General features: G+C 49.1%; 1 protein-coding gene across 1 annotated transcript; it reads right to left on the bottom strand.

Annotated features, from left to right (window-relative positions):
• Positions 1-4,574: 4,574 nt before the first annotated feature.
• Positions 4,575-10,380, bottom strand: LOC136520824 (probable sulfate transporter 3.4). The gene is made up of 10 exons (XM_066514483.1): positions 9,776-10,380; positions 9,543-9,591; positions 9,250-9,457; positions 8,940-9,111; positions 8,704-8,769; positions 6,604-6,711; positions 6,352-6,468; positions 5,523-6,213; positions 5,350-5,426; positions 4,575-5,254 (listed from the first exon to the last, which is right to left on the bottom strand). The coding sequence occupies exons 1-10, from the start codon at positions 10,181-10,183 to the stop codon at positions 5,114-5,116; spliced, it is 2,037 nt and encodes a 678-aa protein (XP_066370580.1). The 5' UTR covers positions 10,184-10,380; the 3' UTR covers positions 4,575-5,113.
• Positions 10,381-27,926: the final 17,546 nt, after the last annotated feature.

Raw genomic sequence — 27,926 nt, 5'->3', positions numbered from 1 at the left:
GAGCTTTGATCTGAGCACCACATAAGTTCTCGCCCTTCGACTCCTCTCACCAAACCTGCACTAGTAGAGAATTGAGCCTTCGGTTCAACACATTAGTCTCGGCTAGAATTGGGCCCTCCCGGGTCAAAGTTTTTTTTGGGCGTCGGAGGACTTTAGTCTCGGTTGACAACACCAACCTGGACTAAAGGGTCTACATTAATCTTGGTTGGTGTTACGAACCTGGACTAAAGAGCCTTGACCCTTTAGTCTCGGTTGGTGTTACGAACCCAGACTAAAGGACCCTTTAGTCCCGGTTGGTGCTACCAACACAGACTAAAGGTCGTCTGACGGGTTCGTTTAAAAGGAAAGCATCTCATCTAAAGTCATATGTGCTGTGTAGGTGGGGTGGAAAGATATGTGCGAGGCAATGCATGAGGTCTTAGGCTCAAGTCCCATGAGGCACAGGAGTGGGAGCTATTATTTTTTTAGTCAAGGAGGACCCTACAGTTCAAGTTTAAAGCAATTGGGACTGAAGAGTCATGCCCTTTAGTCCCGAATTCCTTGTCCCGGTTGGACGACCGGGACTAAAGGCACTTGCCAACCGGGATTGAAGCCATGTATTCTACTAGTGCTGAAACCCCAAGATTCACGGGACTAAAGGCCCTTGCCAACCGGGATTGAAGCCATGTTTTCTACTAGTGCTGAAACCCCAGCATTAGCTGGGTCCGCGGGCATTAGACTGTCGACGTATCCCAACAATATATCTTACGTATCACAACAACATGTCTTTGTTGGTTAGCAGAAAAATGTACAAAAACCGTGTTGACAGGTGCAAAATATCATTGCATTGCTTCCTTTTTCTAGCGAAATTTCCGAAACCAAGTTCTATATCTTTGAGAGTTGATGCAGCAGGATTAAAGTTTGTGTACAGCCACAGAAGAGGTGAATAAAGGGCCAGGGCCATATTCCTTCTCGCCTTATTAGTTCCTTAGACTTAGATTGAGACCTACCAGACTTCCAAGTCTCAACCGACAAACTTTAAAGATTAAACATAAATTTGATAGGGACTTTTAACACCAAATTTAGCTCAAGTTTAAATTTTTTAATTATTGTACAAGTAGTTTTGCACCATCAACTCAAAATGGGAACGGGGTGAACATAGGTATATGTTAAGTTTAGATCTTCTTTGCATTGTCACAAAACAGAGTCACATAGGTGCCCTGATCTCCAAAAAAAAAAAGAGTCACATAACTGGAGGCATCACAAAGATACATGTGAGATGCATTTCAGCACATAGTTTGTAAGTATTGATTAGTTGGGAAGTATTGGCCGGACACATGCATGGCCATAGACCACATTGTAGGTAACTCGACGGCTACCTTTTCCTACACCGAGGAGGGAAACATTTATACTAAAAAATGGACAACACAAGCTGGCTAGAGCGAGGATAACACACGTGACAGGTCCACATTCCAAAATTCAGAAAAGAAACACATGGACATTGCCTAGTATGGAGCACTACTCTATTAGCATTTGCTAGTTTTGGTGCTCCACCACGCTTCTATCTATTTGAGGCGAATTTGCTGGCCGACGGTTTCATGTTGCCTCTAATATCGCATCCTCACCACAATTAGGGTTGGCAATAGATGCTATAAATACGTGCACATTTAGTTACATGGTGACTGCTGGCTCTTGCTAGATTCCATTCTTCGCTGCAAATATTCAAATTGTTCCTCAAGATTTGTTAGAAAATTTAGGGATAGATAGGGCACCTTTGGAAGGAAGCTATAGTCTTTTGACTCCATGCGTGGATATAGATGTAAGTACCACTCCATCTATGCTAGTTGTAAGTGATAAACATGCTTTATCATCATTGAAATGTAGCTGCTGGCCGGTATCATGGCTTCTTTCTGGGTGCTCTTGCCACAACTGATGGTCCAGAAGCTGCTACCTCAACATGAGTCAAGATAAAGTGCACTAATTACCCACTTGTGTTTGCATTATTCTCCTAGTCTTGAGATATTAAGGTTAATAAGTTCGTTATGATTTTTTTTATGCTAGGATGTCTAAACAAAAGAAATTCCTTCCGATTAAAAGTGGCACATGATTTGATTAGGTAATTAATGTGTTTAGCATCCATTTCACATTTAAATTATTCAGAGTTGGAGAATAAATGCCACCTAGTTCGTTCTTAACAAAGCCCTTCCTCAAAGGAAAGCGACTATAGCTAGGGTACTGGGTACGCTCCATACAAACAGCATGTTACTTGCCTAATTGGCACACGTGTGGGACCCCAGTGCACAGTACGTACACGTGGCACATGCACCCAACGCTTATTATACTATAGTACTAAAATGATAAAAGTTTGTTTCATGATAAATAGTGTCCAGGATATATACACACACAAAGTGAACCTATACTAATCATTCCCCAGCATGTTAATCTCATGATTAAATTTGGCCACCACCCCACTTGAACACAAAGTGATCCAGGCCCAGGGAACTAAACCCCACCAATTGCGTGACCATGAACCATGCATTCCAGAATCCAACACCCAAGGCGGGGAAAAGATATTCACCTTCCACCAGGTGTTCTTTTACGTGAGTGGTGAATCTTCCTCCTGTGTTTCTTTTGGAAACTTGGGGTGGAGTGGATTCTCTAAAGCAGTTTCTAATAAAGCAGATTTGTTACAGGTTTGAATTAAGAAAAGAGGAAGACAAGAAACCGGAAATTCATAAAGGTTGAACTGAGAATCGTGTCTCCTTTTTTTTTGTTTCAAGTATATATGGAAGCACTTGTGTTACTGGTAATAATATAGTTATTATTAGCTAATAGAAGTTTGAGTAATTAAAATCCCATTATATTAGTTAACTGATTTATTCTAACATTCTATTTGTGTTTTCCTTTAAAATCAAGAGCCTAACTTTCTTAGAAATCACATTCTAAGAGGTACGAACATATCCTTTTTTAAAAACTTGGGTGGAGTGGATTCTCTTACAGATTCTAGAGCGGAGTTGTTAACTTTAGTCCATTGTAGTTTCTTGTGTTTCAATGGAGAATCCAATTCAACAAATGGCCGACACGAAACCAGAAATTCACAAAGGTGAGACTGAGAATCAAGTTTTTTTATTTCATATCTCTATGTATGGAAACACTTATTTTATCTTAGTGAAAAAAGAAACACTTATTTACTGAAATGTAAAGATTTTATGGGATTAAATTTGAGTCTTGCATTTTGTTGTTGTTGCTGCCATGTATCAAGCCAATGACGTAGCAATACATATTATGATGTTGGTTGGTCTCTTGTCATATTGGAGTATATAGAGTTGTAGGAATCAAACTCTAGTGGTCGAGTGATGTCCACCCTTACCATACACGGTCCAATTTGACATGTGCTTTTCCTCGGTTTTTCACAGATCATACGGCCGGATTCTACAGCAGTAATCCAGTAGATTGTCCATAAACAGAATCCAAGACTTTTCATTGGCTCTTCCAAAAAGCAGATTCTGACAATCACATAGAAATTAACCACCATCGCTTGTCTCCCAACCAAACACCCGTGCCGGTGCCATGCACACTCCCTCTTTTCTTTTCTGCCCCTCCCTGTAAAAATAGACCTGGTCCTAGAGAATTCTTTTCTAGTGCAAAAAAGGCCTGAATTGCCACGGAGCAATTCTCGTTTGATTACTTTGAGAACAACTACAACAACTGGTCACATCCTTAAAAAACTCTTCCCCTCCCCTGCATCTGCATCGGGTCGGAGGAAGAGAGGAGGCGGCCATCACCATGTTATTCGTCCTGCCCTATCACTACCATCAGTACCAGTAGTCTCCATCTCCCCTAATAGAACACGATATCCTCCTCCGAGAAGCGCTCGCTTCTTCTACTGCTGCTGCTTCGGTTGGTCAGAGGACCGCTGTGCTTCCATCCTATGCAAAAAAAAAAGGTCTATTTTTTATGCTAGGATGTATAGTAGAATATAGTTATTATTAGTTAATAGAATTTTGAGTAATTAAAATCCCATTATAAGTTAACTGAATTTTCTAATGTTCTATTTGCGTTTTCCTTTAAAATCAAAAGCCTAACTTTCTTAGACATCACACATTCTAAGAGGTATGAACATATCCCTTTTGAAAACTTGGGTTGAGTGGATTCTCTTACAGATTCTAGAGCGAAGTTGTTAATAATTTAATCCATTGTAGTTTCTTGTGTTTCCATGGATATTCCAATTCAACAAATGGCGGACACGAAACCAGAAATTCACAAAGGTGAGACTGAGAATCAAGTTTTTTCTTTCATATCTATGTATGGAAACAATTATTTTATCTTAATGAAAAAAGAAACACTTATTTACTGAAATGTAAAGGTTTTATGGGTTCAAAATCCGAGTCTTGCATTTTGTAGTTGCTGCCATGTATCAAGCTAACAACGTAGCAATACATATTATGATGTTGGTTGGTCTCTTGTCATATTGGAGTATATAGAATTGTAGGAATCAAACTCTAGTGGTCTAACGGTCCAATTTGACACGAGCTATTCCTTGGTTTTTCACCGACGGTTGAATTCTGCTGCAGTAGATTTTGATAAACAGAATCCAAGACTTTTTTTTTATGGAAAGAATCCAAGACTTTTCATTGGCTCCTAAAAACCAGATTCCGACAAGGCGACAATCACACAAAAATCAACCACCAGTCCACCACCGCTTTATCTCCCAACCAAACACCCATTCCGGTGCCGTGCACACTCCCTCTTTTCTGCCCTTCCCTGTAAAAATAGACCTAGTACGTCCCAGAGAATTCTTTTCTAGTGCAAAAAAGGCCTGAATTGCCACGGAGCAATTCTCGCTTCATTACTTGAGAAGAACTACAACAACTGGTCACATCCTTCAAAAACTCTTCCCCTCCCCTGCATCTGCATCGGGTCGGAGGAAGAGAGGAGGCGGCCATCACCATGTTATTCGTCCTGCCCTACCACTACCTTCAGTACCAGTAGTCTCCCTCTCCCCTAATGGAGCACGATATCCTCCTCCGAGAAGCACTCGCTTTTTCTACTGCTGCTGCTTCCGCTGGTCAGAGGACCCCCGTGTCCCACGCCCCCATCCTATGCATGCTGCCGGCACCTCAGGGTCAGCCGGTCAGGGCTGCGCCGCTCTGCACGCCCCCGCCACGACGGCCTCCCCTACGCTGAAGAAGAGGCGGTCCGACCCGAAGGTATCCCCCACCGCCGTGTTGAAAATCCTCTCCGCCACCGACCCCAACGGGTTGGCAAGCACCAGCTGCACGCATGCGGCAAAATCCAGTCATTTGGCAATCCAAATCGATGAACAGCAGCTATGTAGCAACATCAGCCAGCAGCTGTATGCATGTGTACCTCGATGTTTCTTTTGTCCAGGACTTTCTTCAGCTCCGACAGCGCGTCCAGACCGCTCGTGTCGATCGCCGTGACGGCTGCAAGAATCGAACAAGATCCACATGATGACATGAAGCGAGTAATAACTTAATATAACTACAGTTCCATGGCGCTAGCTAAGCTAGCTAGCTCACCGCTCATGTCGAGGACGACGGATCGGATGGAGGGGAGGTTGGACTTGAGCGCGCGCTCCTCCTCGTCGCGGAGGTACCGCAAGACCCGCTCCACCAGGTACATGGAGTTAGCGAAGTAGATGGCCGACTCGACGCCGACGACGAGGAACGACGGCACGCGCACGGCCTCCCGGTACTGCGCCACGCTGCGGTAGCTCTGCGTGCCGGAGACCAGGCCTTCCACCACCAGGTTCGGCCGCGTCACCTGCAGCAGGATCTTGAACAGCGAGATGCCGACGGCGATGGCGAGGCCCATCTGCACGGACACCAGGAGCACGCCCAGGAACGCGGACACGCACGCCAGGAAGTCCAACTTGTCCACCTTCCACAGCTTGGCGGCGCCGTGCACGTCGATCAGCCCTATCACCGCCGTGATGATGATCGCCGACAGGATCACGTTCGGGGTGTAGTGGAACAGCGGCATCAGGAACAGCAGCGTCACCAGCACCATCGCCGCCATCACTATGTTGGACACCGCCGTCTTGCACCCCGCGCTGTAGCTCACCGCCGACCGGGAGAAGGAACCCGTCGTCACGTAGCAGGAGGCGCAGGAGCCGGCCATGTTCATGATCCCGATCGCCATCATCTCCTTGTTCCCGTCCACCTGGTAGTTGTTGATGGATGCGAATGTCCTGCCCACTGCAATCCCTTCCTGCATTTTTTTTAATTTTTTTTCGAAATAACAAATCTCCTTCAGCTAGCTGGGTCAAAATGTAAACTTTCATGCATTTTGAAATCAAAATCACAAATTCACATCGCTGCAGTGCAGTTTCATGGAAATTTGACTTACAGTTAAGGACAAGATGCCTGTCATGATCCCTGTTTTGATCGCCAGCGCCACGTAGGAGCCGCTGAAGGTGAGCATGTTCGCTGAAGGTGGGTTCACTCCCCTGGGGAGGATGCCAATCTGTGTTTTGCAGAAAGTGAAACGATATTTTGAGAAAAAGATATTTACAGATGAAGCAACGAATAATGATTTTTTTTTCTTTGATTTGAGGTCTGAAAGGAACTGATTCAGATGGGCTATACTGAAGATACTTACAACACTGATGGTGGGGGATTTCCAGATGTAGGAGAGGATGGTGGAGATGATCACTGACGCCAGGGGAGCACCTGCTGCTACCAAGAAAAGCTTTGGATTCCTTTTGCTCTGAAAAAAATATATACAGCGAACAAAATTAGAGGTTGATAAGTTTGTCTGTCATTCATTGCTTTTATAATCTCAACAAGACAAAATAGATAGATTTGTGTACTGTAAATTACTAGTAGAATTTTTAGGAGTATAAATAAATAAATTATGTAAAAAGCTGTTGATTTTGGAGGCACTGATTTTTTGAAGATTTCTCAGGCATCGCCCCAGCAGAGTGGAATTCTCAGACTGACACTTTTAATCATATCATACCAAGTGACAAGGAGCAGCGTCCTTCTTAAGCAATTTTATCGGCAGCTAGCTAAAAGAGTGATGAAACTATAGCCACTTGTCATGAGTGATGGCGAATCATTTACAGTCTCAACTCTCTTTTTTTTCCTCGAATACGCACAAGTGTGCATATCATTGTATTAGAAGAAAGAGTTTATAATACACTCTCAACTCTCATGGAGGTGCTTGTTGGATATATCATGCACAGATGGCCATGGCCAACTTGTTGGATATTAACAGGTGACACATCAGAAGCCAAATCAGACGCATTCTCCCCAAAAAGGGCATTGGGCGAGGTTCCACTGGTGCTTTGTCAGAATAGATTCTAAAGCCACAAGCACACGTCTTACTCTATCTGATCTGATCCATGTGGTTTAGCCATGTGAATGCTTGCTAACATTCTATCAACACACACAATTGGTACTTGCAAGTTCACACCAGACTATTACTATTCAAACAAAGTGCTGCTTCAAAATACATGTGTGCTTCAGCAATATATGCTTGGTTCTTGTTTACTTGAAATAAAACAGTGGTGCTTTTGTTTTTAAAATAAAAGGGAAACAAAATGATGCTTTAAACTATTCCCAATTTATAAATACACAACCTTAAAGAGGAAACACTTTTTGGCACCATGTTTCAGTCCATTGATAGCTAGCTTGGAAGATTAGGCCTGGTGCCTGGTGAGGACAACTTTTCTTGGCATACCAACTGTTTAGTCGAGTCAAGTAACTCTGAACCATTTTTCTTTAAGTATACTGCATAGAGCACAACTAGCTTGGATAACTAACTGAAACCGTTCAAAAGGTCCTAAATTAGGGAACTATGCCATGCTGATTTTTGTTATAGAAAATATTTCTTTTACCGTGACAATGTGTTGAACTTAGGGAATATATTTGTAATAAGGTAAATGGATTGAAAGGAGTTCCTTTTCTTTTTGAGTGGGGTGGGGTGGGGGGTGGGAGGGGATATGTCAACATTACTAGGTCCCAAGAAGCAGGAGGTGGCTCTTAATCACCCCATGAATTATTAGACATTTCTTAAACTATGCAGTGGAGTCAAAAATTCCTTGTTAGTGGCAGGCACCCTTTGGGCCCCTCCATGAACTCAGGGTTTGAATCACCACCTTCCTTTTTTGCAGCCCCATCTTTCCTAGAAGCTAAGCTAAGCTACCTGTCCATCCAAACACCATGGTCAGAAAAATCGTAGAGAATTTTGCCGACTGATGATTAACCAATCAATCTAACTGCATCTGCCCTTTAGCAATTCTTTTTAATTTAAGAGAAGAAAAGTGACAGAGATCAGATTCTACCCGGTTTCGTTTACACCTGTCGGTGTCGCGGGAGAAATGCGAAACCACTTGTACAAACGGTCCGTGTGACATTTTGTATGTGCGGCTACTGTTACTCCTGCTAGCTTTATTTCTCTCTTACTACTAATAGTAATTAGTTGTTTAATCTTAGCAATTTCATTCTTGCCTTTTTTTTTTTTTGAGGGAACAGGAGAGGCCTCTACTGAAAATTTATTGAAAAAATACGTAACCAAGGTGATTACAGAAGGACAAAGGCAGGCAAACTAGAAACAGAGTTCTGGACACAAAGAAGGATTGTGATAACTAATCAGATGGAAATGGAATCCGGTACATGCATGGTTCAAAAGAAATATACATAGTAAAGGTGAATGATGAATAACCAAATGATTAAAGAGCAGAATTAGAGAGCTTACGATTTGGCGCGTGAGGAGGAGGATGGCGAGGAAGGCGCTGCCCATGACGATCGTCTGCCACTTCCACTGCATCCATTGTCGTCGTCACTAGCAATTGTGAGAACGAGGATGATTTGTTGCGTAGCTGGTGAATTTTATACCAGACGCAGACAGTCTTGCTGCTCTGTCATTGCCGGCCGGCCGGATCACGATCGGCGGGCGACGACAGAGCAGTCGCGCAGAGCACGAGGACGTACCTCGTCGTGGCGGTTGACGACGGAGCGCATGACGTCGACGAAGCCCATGTGGGAGGTGAAGTGGACGATGCCGAGCAGGCTCTTGAGCTGCTGCAGCGACACGATGACGGCGGCGCCGCCCATGAAGCCCGTCAGCGTCGGCTTCGACAGGAAGTCAACGATGAAGCCCAGCCTGCGATATATGCCGATGCATGGAATGGACGCGCATGCGTGATGAGATGCTCTGCTCTGCTCTGCCGCGCTGGCCAATCGAGATCGCCGGCGACTAGCGCCAGGCAATGGAACAGTGTTGGTTGGTTCAGAATGGCACCTGAGGAATCCCAGGGACGCCTGTAAGGCGCCGGCGAAGAAGGTGGCGGTGAAGGCGAGCTGCAGGTACAGGATGGGTTGCTCGTCCGGCGACACGGCCTCCCGGAGCATGGACCCCATCACCAGCGACGCGATGGAGACCGGCCCCACCGCCAGGTCCCGCGAGCTCCCCAGCAGCGAGTAGATGAGCGGCGGCACAAAGCTGGAATCTGCTTGCATGCACCAAACAAGGCTCAGAGATTGAGATTGCTCCTACCAATTTGGAATTTGCAGGAGCATCTCGAAGAAACTCACATAGACCAATGATCGGCGGCAGGTTGGCGAGCTTGGCGTAGCTGATTCCCTGCACGGCGACGGCAACAACGGCAACCGTGTTAGAGGTAGTTATTACGCGCCGCACACCGGCCGGCCGATATTCTGGTCTGTGCCATAAAAGACCGTGCCAAAAGTAGCTAGGAAATGAATGAAGGCGAGGGAGGGAGGGAGGGAGGGAGGGGAGGAGAAGCAGGGGAAAGCAGAGCACGTGCCTGCGGGATGGCGAGGCTGGCAATGGTGAGGCCGGCGATGAGGTCGGAGCGGAGGAGGCTGCGGCTGTAGGCGGACCCCCACTGGAAGATGGGGAAGAAGTACTGTAGCGCCAGCACCAGGCGCCGCGCCGACGACTGGTTCTTGAACTGGTGCAGCGGGTCGTCGGGGAAGAACACCTCGGCCAGGCGCTGCCGCAGCGCCTTCGCCGTCGTCCGCCGCTCCGGCACCGACACCTTGTGCAGCTCCAGCACCGACGCCGACGCGGACTCGGTGCCTTGCCACGTCACGGGCGCCGCGGGACGAGCCGGCGCCGGCGACGACGATGCCGGAGGTGGCGCTGCCGCCGCCGCGGGCGGCGGCGCCTCGACGTCGTACGACAGGCTGTCCACCTTGTTGTTCACAACCATGCCGGCTGGCTGCTGGTCAATCGCTGCTAGCTGGTCGATGGCGTGCGTGGTCCCCGTCGGTTATCGCCGGCAAGGGCGGCGACCGACGCGCGCGTGGCCGTGGGCGGCCTTGTCGATTTGGGCTTTTAATTCGTGCCCTCGCTTCCGTCCTGCAACGGCAGGGGAGTGAAGAGAGAGGGAGGAAGGTGTTTGTTGTTGGCTTGCTGGATGGATTCTTGCGGAGGAGGAGGAGGCCGCGGCACCTTTTATAGGGAGGGAGCCGGGAGCGAGAGGCCGGAGGCGGGACAAGCCAGAAGCCACCCCGGTTTGAACCACGGTCGACGAGTGAACCAACACAAGAGGAGAAGAGGAGAGAGACAGAGACTACTCCTGCTCACCGTTCATTCATCCAGCCAAACAGTGTTTCTCTCCCACACAACCGATCAGTTTCAGTCAAGATTCAGCCAGCCGAACGGGACCTTCCAGGTGGTTAATTTGGGTGGGCCTATTACTGGCGAAATCGTCTTGTAGGATTTGAGGCACATGGATGCATGGAGTTTAACGGAGCACTGTGGATTATCTTGGAGGATTTGTTTCGTCTTTTAATTCTTTTTAAGAGTGTCTAATTATCTGTCAACAGATTTTATGTGGTCAGATCTGTCAGATTTTTTTGACAGTTGTAGCATATAAATCCTAAAGCACAATCAAATGTACAGAAATCTGATAGATTTAGTATAAAAAATCTATCATCAGATAAATAGCAAAAGTCTTCTTATTAATTGGTAAGTCTTCTTATTAATTGGTATAGATGTATATGGTATAAACCAAGTAGGTTGTGATGGGTTGACTCCATTTTTGGTGGTATTTGGTTTCGAGACTTGAGAGGTCGGATTTCTCCCGCAAGAGAATATTCCTCACGGATGCAGGTTTAAACGGTTACTTAAAATCGAGCGGACGAACCAACCCACTTCGGCGCACGAGCGGGCGTGGGCGAGGGGGTGGCGGCACAGGCCATAGTATGGGGGTGGCAGGCGTAGATGATTCACAATGCTCGGGTTGAGGAGGGCGTATGTAAGCAAGCGAATTGGAGCGTAGGGCATCAGCAAACGTAGGTGAGCTAGAGCGTGGGTGGCAGTGGCATAGAGTATGGTGCGGGAAAGGAGAACAAAGCATACATGACATGTAAGCCTCATTTATCAGGTACCTCATTCCGTCGTCTGTTTACCCGCAACTAAACAAAAAGTAAGAACAACAACAATCCCTCAATCAAAAAGATGAGAAAAAGAGACTAAGTTTGGACCAACACATTCCATATAGTCCCGAAACCAAGAGCATGCTAAGATTTTTTAGTTACTTTCTTGGTTTTCACTATTTGTCCATAGATCAACTGCCCGCATTCATAAGGGAGGCATTAATTAAGAAATAAAAAACCATTGAGGGTATATCCTTATGAAATAAAACATTAATTAGGGAACACAGAGTGGATACACTGCAACAAGTCAACAATATACTCTTTGACTTCTTTGGTGGTCAAATATTTTAAAATAGATTCTCATGAGGCCTTGGACAAGCATGGTTAAACAAGAAAGCAAGGGAACAAAACGTGTCATCTACAATATAACCTTAAGACGACTATTATTTTACATTTCTCTTTTTCTATCTAAATGCTAATTTTATTTTCTCCCTTCGTTTAAATCCCACTTTTTTTTTCTAAACAAATGAGTCGCCTAACATGCATGACAATAGCACCCTTCGTAGCCTGACCATTTGTGGAATTCCTGACGACTGTTGGTCGGCTTTTTTTTTATATATATTCCCAATTCGAATCTACATAGCAGCATTATTTAAAAAATCTACATAGCAGTACACAGTATATATATATTTACCATTTGTGGAGATATTTACAATAACGTTATAGCAAACCACTTAGTACAGAGTTACTATAATCTCGTAAATTAACATAGTAATTATCGTAACTCAAAGTGGCTACAGAATAAGTTATTTTATAGCTAGCTACATGGAAGTAGTTATATATATATATATATATATATATATATATATATATATATATATATATAAAGACATCTCTCTGCTCTAGCAGTGAATCTGTCTCGAATCTAGTGCCGCCCCCTAGTTAGTAAAAAAAAGAAGCAGCAGATTCACCACACTTGTAAAAAGAAAGGAAGAAACTCCTGGTGGAAGGTGAATACCTTTTGGTATTTGGCTCTTGGATGGATGCTGGATGATGGAATGGCTGCCCGGGTAAGTTCTCTGCATCACTTTGTGCTCATATGCTCAGTGGGGTGACCATGATTAACTTTTTTTTTCTGTGACTGTGACCATGAGTAGCTATGAGCGCAGCTTTTTGTTTAGTGAAAGCAGTAGGGGGAACGATAGATTCCAGGGCGGCGTGTCCATGCCACGTGTGCATTGGTGGGCCCACATTTGTGGCGACTGGTGAGGCAAGTAACATGTGTAGGCTTTGGAGTTAGGAATAATGATGTTTGGAGCACACCCATGCTTGACCCATACATGATTACTTTGGGAAAGGGGTGTGTTATTTTAACTAAAAACATGCAAATGAAGGCATTCATTCCTTCTCCAAATGTAATGCTAAAATATTGGCAGATGGATTATATTCACTCAAGATAGCTTGATATCTACTCGTTATGCTGATTAATCAGGAGTTCATTTGTTTAGTAATTTATTATCAATCCATTTAACTTAAAAAATACCCCCATTCAATAAACTCTTATTTGGCAGTGGAAAAAATCCTCAATCCTCGATATGATATTAATTGATGTGTCCATGACATCAGGGAAATTGCAGTGATGACATGTTAAGGATTATACCTATTGGTTGTTAGCATTATTATTGGAGTCGAAGGTATATATATGGCACAAATGTTTTTATATGCCGTAATGAGTAAGATTATCTTAAGTAGAATCTATGGCAGGGGAATGCAAAGCTAGCATTAAAAAGTTAAGCTGAACATGCCACAGACCACTCCGGTGGAGAGTCGTAATTGTTTTTTCGGTGCAATGCTACTTACTACACTTTCACATTTTTTGAGACATGTTGAGCTAGCTAGTACCTTCTGAACCGTCAGTTGTGACATGAGCACCAAGAGCTAGCCATGATACCAATTGCTAACATTTCAATGACAAGGCGCATCTATCATGTTGGAAAACTGGGGTTTCCGCAAGTAATACCCGGAAGACCTTCGCCCAGCCGGGTGCCCCGGGCGAAGGTATGAGAAAAGGAAAGTGGGCCCAAGCTTAGTTAGGGTTCCATAAATGTACTCACCAACCCCCCCCTTTACACAGGACACCTTCCCCTTTTTATAGAGTACCACTTGCCAATTTCGTACATTACAATCTTGCCCTCTAACCACTCAGGCATATTCCCAAGATATTCCTACACTAGTTCTAACACTCAGGGTGCTCTCTGACTTTGTCCTCCTACACCGCCTGTGTTCCTCGGGCCCCGATTTCAGGCCCACCAAGGGCCCATTTTTAGTTTTTGGGCCGTACTGTCTCTGCCGTCTTCCGCACGACCTGGTTCTTTCCTCAGGGCGCAGATGTCTCCGCCCTTCGCTTGGGAGCCTCCGCTTTTGACTTCCCGCCGCTCCTATGCGGGCTCATGGGCAGGCCTTCCCCCGTCCCGTCGGTTGCAGACGGAGGCCTCGCCGTGCCCGGCAAAGGCTCTGCAGGATCGCCTTCCGGGTCCCCCACGTGGACCTCCGCCTTTGCCTCCCAGGTCTCCGCGCCGTCTTGGCCTTCGAGCGAAGGCTCTCCACCAAGTGCTCCTGCAAAACATAAAAAGACATCCCGAGGTTGTTGATCGATGTTAGCCTTAGCATCCGCGAATCCGTGTTCTAGTGTCCCATCATATCACTTACCGCATAGAGTGAAACTTCCAATTATCCATCCTTGGAGTCAATAGCCTATACCTTCCTTCCAAAGGTGACCTATGTACCTACTGTCCTACATTTTCTTGCAAACGTTTGAGGAACATTTTGAATGAAGGTGTCGGTGTTTTGAACCGGCGGGCCCTCAACCAACTAGTGAAAATATACTGCGTGCCCCTAATCTCGGATGGTGATGCAAAGAGACACAAGGTTTATACTGGTTCAGGCAATAGGTGCCCTACGTCCAGTTCGAGAGAGCGATCTTGTATTCCTTGCACCGAGGTGCTTGTAGTAGGGGTTTACAAGCAGGGCGAGAGAGGGAGCTAGTCCCAGGTCTCTGCGTGGAGCGGCGTGGGTTGCTTGAGATGTTGATCTCTCGCAGTGAAGAAGAGTGTGTGTTACAAAGCGTTGCTTGCGCGCGTGTGTGTGAGTGAGTGAGTCTCCGTCCATCTGTGCGTGTCTGTGCGTTAGCGTGTGTGAGTGCGTTCGCCCCAGAAACGGCCCCGGTCACTCCCTTTTATAGTTGAAGGGGGGGGGGACAGGGGTGATACATGTGTTCGCTACATGGCGTTTTTGTGAGCAGAGGCGGTGTGTCTGAGCCCTATGCTTGTCACTGTGGCGGCATGGTCGACGGAGCGGTCTTGTCCTCGGTGCACTAGAGCGACGCGCCAGTCACGCCCGGTCCTGTGCGACTAAAGATGGCAACAGGGCGGGTTCAGATCGGGTGGAGTGTCTGGGCACCCAAAACCGAAACCTGAACCTGAAACCTGAATCCACCCCGAAAATCGTTTCGGGTGAAAATCCATCCCCGAAACCGAAACCCGCGGATCCCGAAACCCGACGGATTAACCGAAACCCGAGGATATTGCAATTAAAGATGTGCAGAACATGCAAGTAGCAGCTATGATACACGACATGTACAACATACATGGTACAGAAGATAGTCAAGGCGTCCAGCCATTTACAAAACACACACTGTCCAGATATTACAGTCCAAACAAAAGTATTACAGTCCAAAGTGGCAAAGTCCAAAGTGGCAAAGTCCAAACAAAAGATATTACACACATATTGAGATGCAACAGCAGCAGCTTGAGATCCACTTGAAGCACCAGGAGCCAACATTGCTCGCTTCTTGACAAATACAAAAAGAAAAGCAAATGATTGACCTTATCAGTGATCTATACTAATGAAGCATGAGAGGACCACAAGCACAGTCAGAATCGATCAGAAACTTGCACGACGAACAGGCAAGCAGCAGAAATATGGAATGAAGGTGCATTCAACATTTTAGGATGTTACCACCGTTACCGTAGAGATTATGTTCGTGTCCTAGCTACCACAAATCTAAGTTAGCAAGAAAATAGAATGATTACTAACAGATTTGAATGAACTCCAAAATGCACATACAGCAATCGTAATCATTTAAGCTACAACTACGAACCTATCATTCAAAGCAAACACAGCAGCAAGCAACTAATAACTCCGATTGAGCAGTGAATCTATCAAACAGAATCAACACCAAATCAAGTGGACCAAAATCACAAAGGAAAGGAAACTGCTCATATATCAATGAACAGGCAGTGAAACTATCAGAATATCACTATTATACCTATTATTGGCCAGGCATGCTGCATGCATACAATACAATAGAAAGGAAAAATGGCCGATCTGTCCGCCCAGGTCATCAAATGATCACCGTGAGCCAAGACAAAGAAACCTAGTAACCTTCAGAAAGTCATCTCTAGTCCACGCCACCTCACTACACCACAACACTAATATAGCGTCACATGTGTGCCGTTATAAATATACTAATACCGTTGAACCGTTGGTCGGTATAGCTAGCCTACGGACTAAGTGTCGGCAAATGTACCTTTTACATTGAACGATCGGTCGGTATAGATATTTGTGTGTACCGTCAAACAATCCATCAGGATAGATCAATAAAGAGGATGAACCTTTGGTTGCTATAGCTCTCAAAAAATAAAGGAGGCCCAGAAAATGTCAAAAAGGCCCATTCGTGGAGAAATCCTAAGGTCCAAATACCACGCTCTCCAAACCCTACCTCTTCGTTGTTCAGTCTCCAGCTTCCCAACTCCGCCGCCTCTGTCACCTACTCCTGCGCCCTCCACCAAATCGCCGCCGCCCAAATCCGCCGTCGCTGCCGCCGCCCAACTCTCACCCGTGCTCTTGATGTCCTGCACTCTGCCCCTCTCAGATCCCGCTCGCGGCTAGCAGCGCAGCCTGGCTCGACCCGGCGGCAGCTCCCAGTGGTTCACACAGCCGGCGGCGCTCCGTGGGTAGCTTCCTCTCCCGGTATCGGTTCCCGTCCTCCTCCCCCTCCTAGATCCTGCACCATACCTGGATCCATCGCAGGCAGCCCTCGTCGTCGCCCACCCTCCATTCTGTGGATCTCGTGCTACGTCCTCGACCTCGCCAAGACCTGGTCCTCCGCTGGTGCTCGGTCCCCTCCAATCTGCCACCGTTCGCAGGTTTCTGTGCCGACTGCTCCCTCTCTAGGCTGTGACCGTGATGCACGTCTTCCTATCCCTCCCCTCTCAAATCTGTAGGCCTTGTCTACGTCCTCTATCTAGTGAATGCATTTTGGTTTGATTGAATAGCTTCTACAAGTAGATAGGACAATCACTTATGTGTTTAACAGAAAGATTTTGGTCTGTCTAGAGATTGTTTTTCTTCCTTTCATAGTTCATACTACTACAATATCTACTGAAAGCCATGAGAACTATTGAGCAAGTCTGTCCATTTGGGAAAAATGATAATGTCTTTGTTTTACTTTGTTTCTTGCAGCAAGTGTCACGTTACAAGTACTAACTGAGTCACCGATACATACCTTGTATTAGATTTATTTTTGTGAACTTAAGTTATCATTAGTGTATATGAATTGATATCATGACAACCTTATGATATGAACATATAGTATGATATTCACTATGCCAAAACTGCAAAAAGAGGACACCTAATTCGGTGTATCTAACTAACGCTTGTTCCATGCAGGCATGAGTTACTAGGTTTGTTTTAGAGAACCAATTTGTCAGTTCTTAAATTAGATGGCTGTAGCAGGCTTTGGTTTTGTCAGTATTAGCTCTTCAAGCCTTTCAATGCTTTGGATATCAGGTCTTTGTTCTCTTACCAAAGTGGTATGTTAAGATATTCCTGCAATTTATTTGCTATGCAATTCTCTAATCTGTTATGAGGACCATATCTGTTTCGAATTGAGTTATTATCAATAAAAAGTCTTGTTCAGTGATGGTCCAACAACTATTTAAATAGTTGGTGTACAAATTGAACTTCTGATGTATCATTGAAGTGTTTAACAGAATGTTGAATAGGGAACATATCTGCGCATGTGTTCTTATATAATCTACAAATATGAGGATAACACCAGTTTATTGCATTAGAAAATATTAATTCTCATGTACCAACTACAAGCTAACCTCACAGATCGAAATACAGTCCACCTTAAGTGAAAAAACTAAGTTTAAGAGGCTTGCCTTTGGTATTTATTGATTATGATATACTAGCTGTAAATGTGTAGGAATTAGGAATCAAGAAATATTTCAAAAAAATTACAAAAAAAATTATAGCGCTGTCTCAGCCTTGGTCAAGTTAAACTTGTATGCCTGACTATTTGGTTCAGGTAATCTCTCTTCTCATTACTCTTGACTGCTGAGCTCAAAGTCCCATATTTTTCCTAAACAAATTGCTCTCTTGTGTCAGTGTTCTTGGGTCCTGGCTCTAAGTTTCTGTTGATATTAACGATGTCATTTGCCTTTAGTTATTCTTTTGTCGGTGTACTTTCAGAAATTTACTTAGCCAAGAACAACGAAAAACTTTTGATTCTATGATGCAAATACAACATCCAGTGGGAAGTTAACTGCAGCAATTTACTTAGCTTGGGCTCTATAAGATATATTTCAGAAAGCATATTTTAGTAACGACTTGGCTCAAATAACTTTAAACTCCCCACATGTGTAACTTATTAACCCTTGGTCTTTGGCTATTTGCTTATATTCATTTTTTGTTTGTTTGTTTGTCTATGGGAACTTAACTGCAAATAATACCTGACATAGCTTTCAAATACACTTTATTATCTACATCCAATTAACTTATTTTCCTTTGAACTTTACAGCTATTTCATTTGTTCATATTGTTTATTTTTCTATGAAAAGTGTGTCTGGTTGGATTTGTTTGACCTCTTGGTGTTTATATACAGGTTAGTAAAGCTAGCCTGTAAAGGCATCAAGTAAAGAGCAGATCACTTCAGGTAATCCAACATTGGCCAACAACGAGGTGCTGACCAAAGAAACACATTAGGAGATTACTCAGACGAAGATCAGCAATGGCCAGGGTAGACTCCCTCTCACTTGCCATGCCAAAGCCCACATTGCTTATTCTATAAAAATCATGCCTCCTTTTCCACGACATCTCTGTGAGTCTTGGCCACCATGTCTCCTTTTCCGTCTCGCATTTCCATTGAATCGGTTGCTCCTGTCTCCAGGCCATTGCGTTGGATCCGTTGCCATTGCTTCACTCATGTGTACAGATCAGAGAAAGTTTTTATCCTCAGTGGGTAGCGTAGTAAGAAGCAGCAGAAGTAGAGGAAAGGTAAGCAGTGGAAGCAGGCACACTAAGCAACAGTTTGTGAGAATTGACGAATCCCTGCAACAAGAGAGAAGAGAGAAGGTAATTTATTTTTTATTCTTTTCTCCCCTTCTGCTAGGATGCAGCAGCCATTGCATGTGTGATATTTCTCGTTTAATGGATTTGTGTTGCCATCTATTTGACTAGTGGATTTTAGTTTAAAGCGAAGTACTAGATAAAAAAGGAGCATTTGAGTTTAAAGCAAAGTACTGATCTGATTTACTCTGTGATCCAGTTCATTATTCTTTCTTAACTCTTAAGTAAGGATCTGCAAGTGGTGGGTATATGATAGTTATCTCTCATAGCACCTGTGACTGAGGCAACATCATGTTTTTACACTTGTTATATCACTATAGGGTTACTTTTTCAAAACAAAGCAGTAGGTTGTTGTTTATTTGAAGTTTCCAAGAAATACAATATTTGCTGATTTGAGCTAGCAGGATGATTCATAAAGCTTAGAGTTTTTCATATATTGCTATGGAGTTTTTCATGTCCTATGAATGCAACAACAAGTGGAGTCTCTTTTTCTACTAACAGTAGAGGTGAGTTCTGTTACACATATGTGTGAAGATGCCTACTTTCACTAAGTAACAAGAGTGTGGATACATGATAGTGTACTAGACTATCTACGCTCTCAATATGCTATTGTCTTATTTCAAATAGGTTGACAATATTCAAATGAATAACAATCATGCACAAACTTCATGTTTGCGAGCTTCTAATCTATTTTGTACTACTCATATATGAATGAATCAGTTATGGTTAAAATATCTTGTAATGAATGTGTGTGCATTTATAATAGATTATTTTTGGGTTATTATGTACTGATGATTAGCAACATATATATTGTCTCTGTGTGAATGATTCGTGTAGGATTGTTAGTTGCTAAAAGTATTTATAGCTTCAAACTATGTGTCGGTATATGTAGCCCCTAAGGCGTCAGACTATCGGTCGCTAAAAACTTGTCGGTCGGCGTAGGCTATACCGACGCCACTTTCAGTGGCTGCAAGTAAGTGTCAGCATAGATCTATACCGACCGACGGAGCGTCGCTATATTGACCTATACCAACCGACGATACATCCCTAGTCTGGGGCTGTGGTGTAGTGCCTGCTGCGTACGAGAAAACTAGACTCCAGACAGTCTCATAAATTCGCTTGGGCAATAAAAGAATATCCTATCATCCTACAACTCTAGTCTACAATCGGATGCCTGCCTGCTGATTCATCGCGTGTAATTCCATTCGGTAGCGAGATCCAAAGCGCAGAGCCCCACGCTTGCACGACTGAAACGAGGACGCGCACGCTAGCAGCAGCCGAGATGAGACGCAGATCAGATCTACCACCAGTTGCCGCGTCGGCGGCGGAGGGAGAGGCGAGGCGAGCTAGAGCGAGCTGAAACGAAACGTACCGTTCCTGGCCGGCGGTGTCCCAAATCTGGGCCTTGACAACCTTGCCGTCGACCTGGAGGGAGCGGGTGGCGAACTCGACGCCGATGGTGGACTTGGACTCGAGGCTGAACTCGTTGCGCGTGAAGCGTGAGAGCAGGTTGGACTTGCTAACGTCGGATTCGTCGATCAGGATGCGCCACCGTACCTCCATGCGGCCGTGCGGGGAAGGAACGAGCCGTCGTCGCCCGTCGCTCGTCGCCCCGTTGGGTGGATGCGGCTGTGCGGCTGGTGGCTGTGGCGCCTGGGTGGATGCGGATGAGGGTTTAGGGGTGAGAGCTGAACGATTCCACGCTTATATACTTAGGCTTTCTAGGTGGGCTTCTGGTGGGCTGAAAGTTTCGGGGCCCCGATGGAGCTCCACGGGTCAATTTAAAGATCCGCCCCAGAACCATGGTATTTCGGGTATCCGAACCCGCAAATCCGTGGGTGAAAACCAGGAACCGAAACCAAAAACCGTGGACCCGAAACCCACGGATATCCACTCTGAACCTGATCCGCTGCCATCCATATGTGCGACGTGGGGGCTCCTGTGATGGCTTGACGTAGGGCATGGCGCAGACTGTGGACGACGTGTCGGTCGCTGTATGTCGACAGCGTAGAGAGCCGAGGCCCCGTCGGTGTAGAGGTTGAACCATTGTGGGGGGCTCGTGCGGGCACGAGTCCCGAGGCTACAGGGGTGTGGAGGCAGGTAGCCGAGGCTCGGAGGGAGCAGTTGTTCTTTTATGCTGATTCTGAGGCTATAGGGACCCAGACATGACTCTCCATGCTGCACTGTTCTTGGAGCAGGTGGGGTTAGGCAGCATAGTGCCGCATGGGTGTCAGTCGTGGGCACAGTGCCGAGCACAGCGGCTGGTAACCCCTACCTCGTCCTGTCCCAGACGGCATGGCACTGATGTGACTCCTGTCTCATCGGTCACTCTGCTGTGTCGAGCCGTCGTTCGGCTGACGTCGCGGGAGTGGTTGGTCGTGTTAGTTGGACGTGACATCCCGATCGAGGTGGCGGTGACGGGGTAGCTGCCGAGCCGGCCTCGAGCGAGGCGGAGAATTGGTACCTCGTCCGAGGCCTTTCGGGCGTGGCAGAGAATCGGTACCTCGTCCGAGGCCTTGCGGGGTGGGGCCTCGGGCAAGGCGGAGAGTTGGTACCTCGTCCGAGGCCTTGCGGCGTGGGCCTCGGGCGAATCGGAGAATTGGCCGAGGCCGCGTGGTTGTTTCTTGGCTTCAATATTTACAAGGTCTAAGCAATTTTTTTGGTTCTTGCTTAGGGTACCCCTTTTTATGGTACCCGACAGTAGCCCCCGAGCCTCGGGGGGAGTGCGAGCACTCTTCCTGAGGTTTTGACGAGACTTGGCTCGCAGCAGCTCCCATCGGGATTGTGTTTTGTGCTCGAGGCCTCGGTGGGTGCGTGTGAGCGCACTCGCCGGGTGTAGCCCCCGAGGCCCTAGAGGAATGGTTTTATTCCTCCAGGGGCTTTTTTCCTATTGAGCGAGGGGTTTTATCGCATTTGTCGAGCCCCTGAGTGCAAGTTCGGGTCGCTGGGTCTTGACTTGGTTGTAGGAAGAGCCCCCGAGCCTCTGCTCGGAGCGAGAGGACGATCAGGAGTTTCCCTGTCTTTTCATGCGGCCCTCACGCATCCTTTTTGTTCAGAAGGAGGGGTGGAGTATGCCAAGCTACCCTTGATGGGCGCGAGCAGTGACACCTCCGGTGAGCTGTTATCGAGTAAGTCCAAGTGGAGGCCCGTGCCCCATTCGATAGGGGTCGGCTGGTGGTCCAGAGATGCACTCCAAAAGTACCAGAGGGCTTCTCTAGTGGGTCCCAGGGCTATTCGATTGGCCCCAGGGGCTCGATGCCTCCCTACGGTGGGATCCCATTCAGAGACGTCCTTGCCGGTCTCGGACATGACTTAGGGCATCCCGAGCAATCGCTGCTCGGGCCTCGGCCATGTACGGGCTCGCCCATAGTCATCCCTGACTCTATTGTCCTAGGGCGGCTGTCGAGACCCTCGGGGGCCCAGCCTTCGAACCCCTGGACTGTAACGGGCTCGGTGCCTAGTTCCTTAGCCTGAAAGGAATCGGGTTGGTTGCAGGAAGAGCCCCCGAGCCTCTGCCCAGAGCGAGAGGGCGATCAGGAGTTCCCCTATCTTTTTTGTGCGGCCCTCACGCATCCTTTTCATTTAGAAGGAGGGGTGGAGTATGACAAGCTACCCTCGGTGGGCGCGAGCAGTGACACCTCCGGTGAGCTGTTATCGGGTAAGTCCAAGTGAAGGCCCGTGCCCCATTCGATAGGGGTTGGCTGGTGGTCCAGAGACGCACTCCAAAAGTACTAGAGGGCTTCTCTAGTGGGTCCTAGGGCCGTTCGATTGGCCCCAGGGGCTCGATGCCTCCCTACGGTGGGATCCCATTTAGAGACTTCCCTGTTGGTCTCGGACACGACTTAGGGCATCCTGAGCAATCGTTGCTCGGGCCTCGACCATGTACAGGCTCACCCATAGTCATCCCTGACTCTGTTGTCCTAGGGCAGCTGTCGAGACCCTTGGGGGCCCAGCCTTCGAACCCCTGGACCGTAATGGGCTCGGTGCCCAGTTCCTTAGCCTGAAAGGAATCGGGTTGGTTGTAGGAAGAGCCCCCGAGCCTCTGCCCGGAGCGAGAGGGCGATCAGGAGTTCCCCTATCTTTTTTGTGTGGCCCTCATGCATCCTTTTCATTTGGAAGGAGGGGTGGAGTATGCCAAGCTACCCTTAGTGGGCGCGAGCAGTGACACCTCCGGTGAGCTGTTATCGGGTAAGTCCAAGTGGAGGCCCGTGCCCCATTTGATAGGGGTCGGCTGGTGGTCCAGAGACGCACTCCAAAAGTACCAGAGGGCTTCTCTAGTGGGTCCCAGGGCCATTTGATTGGCCCTAGGGGCTCGATGCCTCCCTACGGTGGGATCCCATTCAGAGACTTCCCTGCCGGTCTCGGACACGACTTAGGGCATCCCGAGCAATCGCTGCTCGGGCCTCGGCTATGTACAGGCTCGCCCATAGTCATCCCTGACTCTATTGTCCTGGAGCGGCTATCGAGACCCTCGGGGGCCAGCCTTCGAACCCCTGGACCGTAACGGGCTCGGTGCCTAGTTCCTTAGCCTGAAAGGAATCAGGTGGGGAATATTCCCTTTCCATCGGCTGACAACGGCAGGCTCGCTGCGGTCGGATGCGACGTGATGTCTCCGGATGGGACGTTACTGTGCGTGCGCGGTTAATAAGGAAAAGGTGGATGCGTGGGTGGTTTAATCAGATCCGGATTAACTACGCCAGATCTGAGGGAAACTTCCCCGGTTTCGTCGCCCGTTCGTTTTGCCCCCTTCCCTCCCTCATAAATATGTGACGAGCCTCGCCCCTCCCCTTCTTACCTTGCCTGCATACGTTCGACCTTTCTACCCTTGAGCGGTTGCTAAGAACAGAGGGAGAGAGCGCCAGGGAGAAGAAGGGAGAGGGGGGAGGAAAGGCGAGAGAGAGACAGAGGGATAGCGAGAGCACGCCTTACTGCCGTCGCTGCATTCTCCGCCGCACCCATGGCAGGTGGCGCTATTGTCCTCTAGACGGATCCTTGGGGTCCGTCCAACATGTCCGTGGAGACGCTGCAATCGCTCGTCGACGACGGTCTCCTCCGCCCAGTCACCGACCCCAACAGGCCAGAGTGGATTGCTCCAAGGAGCAAGCTAGAGCCGAGGCCACGCGATGGCTACATCGTGAGCTTCATGGCCTTCCACATGCGCGGTCTCAGCCTACCGGCGGACCGGTTCATGCGGGCGCTCCCGCGCTACTATGGCGTGGAGCTCCACAACTTCAAACCCAACTCCATCGTGCAGGCGGCCATCTTCGTCGCCGTCTACGAGGGGTACCTGGGCATCAGCCCCCACTAGGAGCTGTGGCTCCACCTCTTTCGGGCGGGGCTCACCACCAAGCCGGCGGGCATGGCGGACACGCGGAAGGCAATGAGGGCCGGCGGCTACACTCTCCAAGTGCGCTAAGACCAGTAGCTCCTCTACATCTCGGCCCAGCTCGCGTTGTCCAATAGTCGCTGGTACAACAGCTAGTTCTACCTCCACAATGATGACGGCGGACTTCCCCCCTATACCGGGCGGATCATGGAGAGCCAACCAGAGAAGTGGAGGTACGGCATCCCGCTGGTTGACCAGCCCAAGCTGTGGCCGCTTCTGGAGGCGCTGGAGAGGCTGCGCAGCCACAGCCTTATGGCGGCTGTGGTCGTGGTGGCCTTCCACCGCTAGAGGGTGCTGCCGCTGATGGCTTGGCGGCAGCGCCTGTTCGAGATGTCACCGGATGAGCCGATCGATGGCGTCCGGTTGTCCGCCGTCGCCCTCTCCAATGAGGAGATTCTACGTCGGGTGAGAGAGACGGTAGAGGGGCGGCAGAGGAGCAGTGGTCTGTCCCCGTTCCCGATGCACCCGTCACAGGGGTACATCTCTTTGGTGAGTCATGCGCCGCTGCGGTCCCCAAAGCCTCCTTGCTCCTTGCATTTTCCTGTTCCCTTATTTGCGTTCACCGTTCCTGCAGGGGATGAGGGATGTGCGAGCCTCCCCGCCACCCATTCCCGAGGACGCAGAGCGGTGGGCGGTGAACAGGGTGCATGTCGAGGCGCAGAAGAAGCGGAAGGACGCCGAGGAGGCGAGGCTCAAGAGGAAGGGCCTCGAGCATGATGAGCTGGAGAAATGCCGCTGGCAGTAGAGGCACGACGGTCTCCCGGTGGAGTCGTCTCCGTCACCATCGTTGTCGGATTCCTTGAGCGATGATGACAAAAGCAAGGCGGGGCGGGGTCCCCTGGACCATCTCCTTGACGTCAGGGGGACGGCGCCTGGGGCATCGGTGAGCAGCCCGAAGTTTCCAGGAGGAGGAGGAGGGGACGCCTCGGGGCCGGTGATCGCCCGCCCCAGGGCCGAGGCCGACACGCCCGAGGCACGGGTGTTAGGGAAGCGCGCCGTCAGCCTGGTGGGCTCGACGGCGGATGTGGAGCAGGTGACGACGGGGGCGACACAACCACCTCTATAGAGGGTCGAGGGGGCGCCGGAGTCTGGCGAGGGCCGGCTGGCACCGGCGGACACGGGGGCCGTGCCACCGCCGCCACCACCGCCATTGCAGAGGACGAGGGGAGCAGTGTCGAAGCGGTTGTGTCCCCGTTCGAGGTGAGTGTTTTTTTAGTGGAGTTGGCAGCATCTCCCATTCGTTCCTTGGGCATATGATGACCTTGTGAGTGCTTTGCCTTCAACCGGAAGCGTCAGGCGGAAGCGCCCGCCCTGGCGCCACGTAAGGCGCTCAAGGTGAGCACCAGCTCCACCGCCCAATGGGTGGTGGAGGCGCAAGCCGCCATACAGCGTGGCGCGATGTCGGCAAGGGCCGACCCGAAGGAGCCGATCGCCCAAGGAGAGGTTACCAAGGCGGCCATGAGGCAAGCGGAGGAGGGGGCACCGACATCCCGCGAGGCCGAGGCCCGTGAGTCAGATGAAGCCGAGGCGCCCTCAGTCGCTGAAGCCACCGAGGGCGAGGCCGAGGCCCCTAGGACCTCTGAGGCCGAGGCGACGGAGGCCAGGGCGTCTAGGACCACCAAGGCCGAGGTGGCGAAGGTCGAACTTCCCGAGACCACCGAGGCCAAGGTGGCGAAGACGGAGGCAGGGCAAGCTTCGGTACAGCCCTCGGTCCAAGACCTACCGCCGTTGCAGGAGAGCACCCGGGAAGTGGAGGTTCAGACAATCTCCTCTGACGATACTTCCCGGGGGAAGGTGGTGGTGGGCGCCGAGGCGGCCAGCACCGCATAGCAGCTAGTCCCGACTCCTGCCGAGTGGAGCTCAGCCCTCGTGTGGGTACAACCTGAGTCCCGCGGGTGGGATCACCTGCGTGTCTTGTGGCGGAGCCGGGACGACCCTGAGGGGGAGCCTCTATTCGCCCTTGAGGATGCGGCCGAGGGGGGCGTTGGGGCTCCTTCGAGCAATTTCGCCAGCTGGCGGAGCGATCGCTGTGGACAGCGCTGTCCGTCGTGGCTGACGATCTGTCTGGGGTTGCCCAGGTGCGTGCTTTCTTTCCCGGTGCTGTGTCATCTTTTTCTGAGTTATCTCGCAGTACTTGACCCTTGTTTTGCCTACCCAGGAGCTCGAGGCCTGGTCCCTCAGGAAGTCGCTATTCCTCCGGTAGGAGAGGGACGTCTAGGACCAGCTCCGGCAGCAGAAGGACTTGCTCGCCAATGCCAATGAGCTTTTGTCGGCGTGGAGTGCGGAGGTGGAGGACCTCCGCCTTCGCTGTGCTGATATGAAGGCCGAGGCGGCCACGGCTCAGGAGCAGGCCACCCCTTTGGCAGCGCGGATCAAGGAGCTGGAGGAGGAGTTGACCCGGGTGGCCAGCGAGCGGGACACCTTCAGGTCTCGGGCTGAAGAAGCGATGGCCTCCACCAAGGCCATCGCTGGGTAGCTAGGTGTGGAGCAGGGCGCACACCTACTGACGAAAGGTGCCCTGGCAGAGGCCCTCAAGGTGGCCGAGGCCTCCCGGGTCGAGGCCTTAGCCTAGAAGAAAAAGTCCGAGGGTGAGTCCTGTTAAACTGCGCCCCTTGTTTTATTTATTTTTCTTGCGTTCTTAACCCCATCCCGCCTATCTGGGCGCAAGGCTGGAGAAGGAGGTCTCCCGGGCAGTCGAGGCCTCCGTCGAAGTGCAGGCGGTGCTCGAGGACGAGATCTGGGAGCACAACACGCTGTAGAGCGCCGCCCGTACCGCCTGCGAGGCCCTAGAGGTCGGGGGGTCGAGTCGGGCCGCTCCCTCGGGAGCCGCCTGATCACGCAGAGCAGCCGAGTCCACGAGCGGCTCCGGGGGACGCTGCATACGGGCGTCAAGCGCACCCTGGCCATCGTTTCCTCACACTACGCCAGCGTCGACCTCGAGGCCGTCAGCGACGGTTACGTCGTGGCTGAGGATGACGAGGAGGCCAACGAGGAGGTCATGAAGCTGGAGGAGGCGGCGGAGGCCCCTGGCATGGCGCTGGCCAGTTTGTTCGAAGAGGAGGTGGTTCCTCCCACGCCGTCTGCCGACGCTAGTGACCCTGAGTTTTGACTTGGGCCAAAGGGGTCATGTAAACAGATTAGGACTTATGTTACCGTATCATAACGCTTGTGGTCGTCGAGACCTTTTAAAGTACTCGTGTGTATACGCTTTTTAATCGTTTTTTATTGTATTTCCGAGCCTCTGCCCTCTGTCTCGTCTCTGAACATATCATTTGCAAAAAACTTCCTCGGAGCCTAAGCTGACCCTCGGGCAAAAGGTGGTGAGGGAGTTGCCGTAGCCCGGAGGTGTAGGCCATCTCACGGCTCGGCCGACCTTTTGGCCCTGAGATAGACTTTTGGTCCTTAGGTTTTTTACAATCGATTTGTCAGAGTACGCGAGAGAGTTTGGCGTAGGAATTTTTTCGAAAAATGACTAAAAATGGTGCCTAGGACTTAGGAGGTCCCCCCCTTTTAGCCCCCGAGGGAGGCTCGATTCTGCAGAGGCAGAGCCGAGTCTTGTTTGAGCCCCGTAGTGGGCACCTCTGCAAAGGCAGAGCCGAGTCTCCCTTGTAGCGTTATCGTAACGCCGATCCCCCATCGATGGGCTCAGGGGTTTCTCGAAAAATTAGAACAACTAAAGAACGCTTCTTTAATGTATTTCGAGAAACAATGTATACAATGCTTGGAAATTTAAGGGTAGAAACGACGTAGCTGTTCTATGTTCCAAGCGTTGG

This window comes from Miscanthus floridulus, chromosome 18 (genome assembly GCF_019320115.1).
Source record: "Miscanthus floridulus cultivar M001 chromosome 18, ASM1932011v1, whole genome shotgun sequence".
In the NCBI taxonomy this organism is placed as follows: Eukaryota; Viridiplantae; Streptophyta; class Magnoliopsida; order Poales; family Poaceae; genus Miscanthus; species Miscanthus floridulus.
This window is presented reverse-complemented; position numbering and strand designations above follow the sequence as displayed.